At 53.2% G+C, this 6,000-nt stretch overlaps 1 protein-coding gene across 1 annotated transcript; it reads right to left on the reverse strand.

The window, feature by feature from the left end:
• Positions 1–1,599: 1,599 nt before the first annotated feature.
• On the reverse strand, positions 1,600–5,302 carry LOC307052831 (leydig cell tumor 10 kDa protein homolog). Its single transcript, XM_079703974.1, has 3 exons — positions 5,054–5,302; positions 4,921–4,976; positions 1,600–2,038 (listed from the first exon to the last, which is right to left on the reverse strand). The coding sequence occupies exons 1-3, from the start codon at positions 5,148–5,150 to the stop codon at positions 1,898–1,900; spliced, it is 294 nt and encodes a 97-aa protein (XP_079560100.1). The 5' UTR covers positions 5,151–5,302; the 3' UTR covers positions 1,600–1,897.
• Between the last annotated feature and the right edge of the window lie 698 nt (positions 5,303–6,000).

The raw sequence follows: 6,000 nt of genomic DNA on the forward strand, positions 1-6,000 counted from the left end.
GCAGCCCTGCCCTCCAGTCCCGGGTCTGGGCCCCATCCCCTACCCCTCTCCTCCCCCTAACAGAAACCCTGAGCCCTGGGCCCCAGACAACTCCAAACTGTGAAGTCTCGCCATCAAATTAGGGCTCTGCTGCCACAATTCCTGTGTTTTTGAGATGTAAATCAGGATTTTTTTTTTTTTTTTTGCATGTGAAATTACCCTTCCTGCCTCTTCCGGGGATTAAAACTCACATGGAAAATTCACCATTTAGAAGGGTATAATTCAGTGGCATTTAGCACATTCACAACATTTGCAACCAACTTTATCTAGTTTCAAAACCTCATCACCTCCCAAAGATGACCCCATACCCATTTGCTGTCACTCCCCATTGCCCCTTCCCCCAGTCCCTGGCACCCCATAGAGAACCACCGTCGCTATGGATTTGCCTCTTCCGGACATCACATGAATGGAATCACACATTATGTGGCCTTTTGTGTCTGGCTTCTTTCAGAATGTTTTCCAAGTTCACCCATGGTGAACTGTGTCCTTCTGTTTTATGGCTGAATAATATTCCATCCTGTGGATAAACTACACTTTGCTTATCCAGTCATCTTTTGGCAGCATTTGGGTTGCTACCACCTTTGGGTGACCGTGACTGGTGCTGCTGTGAACGTATGTGTACGAGATGCTGAGTCTGTGTTCAATCCCTGGGGTGTGTGCCTGGTGGGCAACGGCTGGGTCACGTGGTAACTCCAGCCTGAACTTACTGAGGAGCCACCAAACTGTTTTCCACAGTGGTTGTCCCTTGCTTTTTAAAAAATGTTGGGAGTTCAGTCACCCACCTCGGGGGAACAGCCACCGCACTCCCACCTCCCTCCAAAGACAGCGACTCAGCACCACCCAGACTGTTGCCTGCCTGGTCCCTGAGCTGTAACCTGCTCCCCACCCCCCATCAGAGGGAGGGAGGAAGGACCTCAGACCAAAGCTCCTGGCCAACCCCACAGGCACAGCTGATGTTTTAGGGGAGGGGAGCCCAGGATGGAACAGAACAGAAACTTTGTCTGTTAAGAGAGGCAGCAGATGGCCAGCTGAGAGCACGTACTGGGGCTCTGCCAGTGCCGGGTTCAAGTCCCTGTTCTGGAATGTTAACGTGACCTGACCTGGGCATCATGAGGACTGAGGTGATGTGTAGAAAGCAGCAGAGCAGCGCCTGGGCCACAGGCAGTGCTTCATACTTGCTGTTATGACTTATGACTTTTTTTAAAGATCGAGGTGGCACTGAGAAGTTTATAAGCACATTCTGGTTTAATCGGCGTTTTGACTCTACAAGGTGGTGTCAGTACCTGTCCTGCAGATGGGAAAGTGACTCCCTAGGCTGCCTGGCCGGTCCCCGGCAGAGGGGGTGACACAGGCATGTCCGTGGAGGGTATGTAGGTGAGTCACCCAAGGCAGGAGGAAAGAACACTCTCCCCTGGTTCCCAGGCTGGAGGTGCAGAAGCCCATTCGTCCTTCCGTGGCATGTGGCTAGTCTCCTGTGGAAACTGCTGGGGATGACCTGGTCGGGGCACCGGGCCCCAGGCCCCAGCACGTCCCGCTCACAGAAGCATGTGACCGTGGGAGGAAGGACAAAGTCAGGTTTATTGCTCCGGGTTAAACCAGTGGAGACAGGCTGTGGGGAGCGGGGAGGGGGACATAGGAAGTTGGTGAAGGCATCCTCCTGGCCTTGGCCTGCGCTTGGCCTGGCCATGGCACCCTGGGAAGCCAGCCAGTGCACTTCTGACCTCATCACGTGCTCACGGGCCAGGACCCCAGTAAAGTTTGAGGCGCAACTCAAGGCTCTGGGGAGCACGGCCTCTCCTCCCTGCACAGGTCTGAGCACAGACAGGGTTGCGGTGATGGCCTCTGCTGGGGTGCATCCTTAGGAAGGCGTCTTGGTGGAGGGGGCTGCTGCCTTCTTTTTGGTGGGGGCCTTCAACAGTGCCAGCTTCTTGGGCAGACTGGTGCTGGCTTTCATCAGCACATCATGTTCGATCTTCTTCCGGATCCCGACCTCCAGGTTCTGAGGGAGCAACCATGGCACAATCAGACTGGGACCTGAGGCGGGAGGGAGGGCCTGGTCTGCTGCCCTTTCTCCTGTGAGCTCACAAGGGGCTGGATCAGCAACTCCCCCCGAAACAACACCTGAGAGTCTGGTGGCTGGGGGTTAAGGCCTGCTTCTGCCCCATACTCTGGGAGCACTGCACACCGAAAAACCCCTTCTCATCTCTGGATCTCAGCTTCTAAACCTCCGCCAAATTCCATTTTACAGCTGGGGAAACTGAGGCACATGCAGTGAGGAGGCACTTGGCCAGGATTCCCAAATCATGTGAGTGATGGGAGATTGGAAGCCAGCACGCCCAAGAGTCTCCAGCCTCAGCCTCCAGGCGGGCAGCCTCCCCTTGTCTCTGCTTTGCTAATGGTGAACTGGGGCTCTCAGAAATAGGGGTGCAGGCAAGTAAAGGCACAGGAATCAGAACCCAAGTGTTTGGGTCCAAAACTGGTAGTTGAATCATATTACCTAAACTGCTCCCTTGCCCTATGAGTTCCAATGACCATGACAACCATGACCGTCACCACACGCCTGGGCACAAGGGAAACAACAGTAAAGACACAGAAAAACCTCTGCCCTCATGAAGCTGACATTCAGAGTGTGTGGACAACACAGCTGTCAGTGACAAACTCTGGCAAACAGTTTTTTTTTTTTTTTTTGGCCACGCCTAGTGGCATGTGGGATCTTCGTTCCCCAACCAGGGATCAAACCGGACCCGGCGCCCCCTGCAGTGGAAGTGCAGTCTTAACCACTGGACCGCCAGTGAAGTCCCTCTGGTAAACTGTTGAAGGGTGACAGATGACAAGTGCTGCTATGGAGAAAAGAATACAAGGGATGATGAGTAAGGGATGGGGTGGGGTTGCCAGCATGGATAGCTGCTCAGAAGCAACGCTTGCTGCCAGACTTGACTTGGAGGAAGGAAGCCGTGTAGATTTCTGGGAGAAGAATTCAGGCGGAGGAAACAGCTAGTGCAGAAGTTCTGAGGTGGGGCAAGGAGCAGTTAAGGGGCCAGTGAGGCTGGAGGGAGAGAGGGAGGAGGTGAGGGCAGGGAAAAGACAGGAGTAGAGTGTGCCGGGTCCTGTGGGCTGTGGGGAGAACCTGGGCTCTTCTTGAGTGAGGTGGGAGCCACCGAAAGTCCTGAGCAGAGGGAAGTGCCCTGACTCAGGTGCTCACAGGTGCCCTCTGGCTGCTATGGGGAATGGCAGGGCCAGGAGATCTGGGAGGATGTGACTGCCCTGGTCCAGGTGGGAGATGATGGGACGGGACCAGGTTGGGGGGTCAGAGAGGTGGGAAGTGGGTGGATTCTAGATTAATCCTGAAGGCAAAAAGGACGAGATCCAACCTGGATGTGAGAGAAAGGGGGAATCCCGAGTATCTGGAAGGAGAGACTGTGGCAGAATCATGGTGGAGTCAGGGAGCACAGTGGGGGGACATACTGAGCTTGAGATGCCCATAAGACACTTTCCCCCTCCGGCTGAGACATGGAGGTAAGCAGGTTGCTGGGTACCCAGGTCGAAAAAGACTGAGGCTCTGGCGATCCAGTGGTTAAGATACCGTCTTCCACTGCAGGGGGCACGGGGTTCAATCCTTGGTCGGGGAACTACTGAAAGCTGTGTAGTGCAGCCAAAACAAAAAACAGAAAACAAAAAACTGAGGCTCTGGACAATTTTCTCAAGATCATAGGGTGAGTTAGTGTGTGTTGTACAATTAGAATTCAGGTCTGACTCCACCAGATCTCTTTGTAACTTCTCTTTGCAACCTTAACAAAAATCTCTTTGCAACTTCTTTATAAGATCACCCCTATTCACCTGCACACCAAAAAGCTACACTTAAAAACAACCACAAAAACGTTTATTTCAGCCCTGTGCTGTTTTCAGGGCTTTACAGGTGTCCTATGGCATTGAATCCTTTCAACTCTAGGAGAAAAGTGCTATCACTACAACCATTTCTTCTTTAAGAAGCTCAGGGTGGGACTTCCTTGCTAGCACAGTGGTAAGAATCCGCCTGTCAATGCAGGGGACACGGGTTCGAGCCCTGGTCTGGGAAGATCCCACATGCCGCGGAGCAACTAAGCCCGTGTGCCACAACTACTGAGCCCGCGCTGTAGAGCCTGCGAGCCACAACTACTGAGCCCCCGTGCTGCAACTATTGAAGCCCGCACGCCTAGACGTGCTCCACAACAAGAGAAGCCACTACGATGAGAAGCCCGCACACCGCAACAAAGAATAGCCCTCGCTCGCCGCAACAAAGACCATGCGCGGCAACAAAGACCCAACACAGCCAAAAATAAATAAATAAATTAAAAAAAAAAGAAAATATATTAAAAAAAAAAAAGAAGCTCAGGGCTTCCCTGGTGGCGCAGTGGTTGAGAGTCCGCCTGCCGATGCAGGGGACACGGGTTCGTGCCCCGGTCTGGGAAGATCCCACGTGCCGCGGAGCGGCTGGGCCCGTGAGCCATGGCCACTGAGCCTGTGCTCCGGAGCCTGTGCTCCGCAAGGGGAGAGGCCACAACAGTGAGAGGCCCGCCTACCGCAAAAAAAAAAAAAAAAGAAGCTCAGGGTGAAGATATACTAGCTGTCGATGGAACTGCGCTTTGCTCCCAGCACGTCTTCTTGCAAAGCTGGGGTTTTCAACCCCTTTCCCAGGCTGCCTTCCCTCTCGAGGTCTATTAACGAGGACAATTTCAGCGAAAGCAGCTAGTGTGTGCTGAACACATTTTGCGCGCCACTCGTGGCTTTAGGAAGCTCACTGATTGGGAGGTAATGTTTCCGTACCCACTGCACAAGGGAGGAAACTGAAGCTCACAGCACTGGGAGTTCTCCATCCCGGGCCTCTCACACGCTCGAACTCACCTTCTTGAGCTTTTGCTGTTGCACGATGCGAGCCTTCTTGGGTGCGATAACGAGACCTGGGGAGAGATGCGCTCTCGTGAGGCCGGAGAACCTCGGGTCCACCTCGCCCCCCAGTCCCCGGCCCGCTCCTCACCGCCCTTCCTCGGGCCCCGGTTCCGCTCCGAGGCTGTCGCCGCTGTCTTGCTCTTCGCCGGCTTCCGCGCCTGGAACTTGCGCTGCCCCTGCGCCATGATCAGTCATGCACCGGAAGAGGCGGGGCTGTGGGAGGTCGCAGACGAAAAACGCAGGGCACGATGGGATACAGTGGGGCCGGAGGGCGCAATGGCTCACGGGATACAATGTGGCAAAGAGTTAAAGTGACCACTACCCACGACGGTCGATGATAGCCAGCCTTTCGCAAAAATTTCGAAGTAAAGGTTATAATGATAAGCTAACACTTACTGGGTGCTTATCTGCTTTGTAAAACTTATGCTGTTTTATGCTCTTTATACATAAACTTCAAGTCTAGGACTTACGGTCAGGCAAGTGAGGCACTCTGGTGCAAAATTTAAGAGGTGCCCCAGGCTTCCCTGGTGGCGCGGTGGTTGAGAATCTGCCTGACAACGCAGGGACACGGGTTCGGGCCCTGGTTTGGAAAGATCCCACATGCCGCGGAGCAACTAAGCCCGTGAGCCACAACTACTGAGCCTGCGCGTCTGGAGCTTGTGCTCCGCAACAAGAGAGGCCGCGACAGTGAGAGGCCCGTGCACCGCGATGAAAAGTGGCCCCCGCTCTCCGCAACTAGAGAAAGCCCTCGCACAGAAACGAAGACCCAACACAGCCCAAAATAAAATAAATAAGTAAGGGGTGCCCCGAACTTCAGTTATCAAGATAAAAATATATTCAACATTCAAAAAATAATACTTTAATACAAAGAAAATCAAATCGTCCAACTACAGCCTGTGGACTGGCTGCTTGATGTTGTAAATAGTTTTGTTGGAATGAGGGCTGGTATCAGGAGTGAAGGGAGTAGGGTCAGGATATGCAAGGTCAGGGTTTCATTCTATTTAAAAATATCTTTATATTTTGTTCACCATGGAT

The sequence above is a fragment of the Hyperoodon ampullatus genome (assembly GCF_949752795.1).
Source record: "Hyperoodon ampullatus genome assembly, chromosome: 4".
Taxonomy (NCBI): domain Eukaryota; kingdom Metazoa; phylum Chordata; class Mammalia; order Artiodactyla; family Ziphiidae; genus Hyperoodon; species Hyperoodon ampullatus.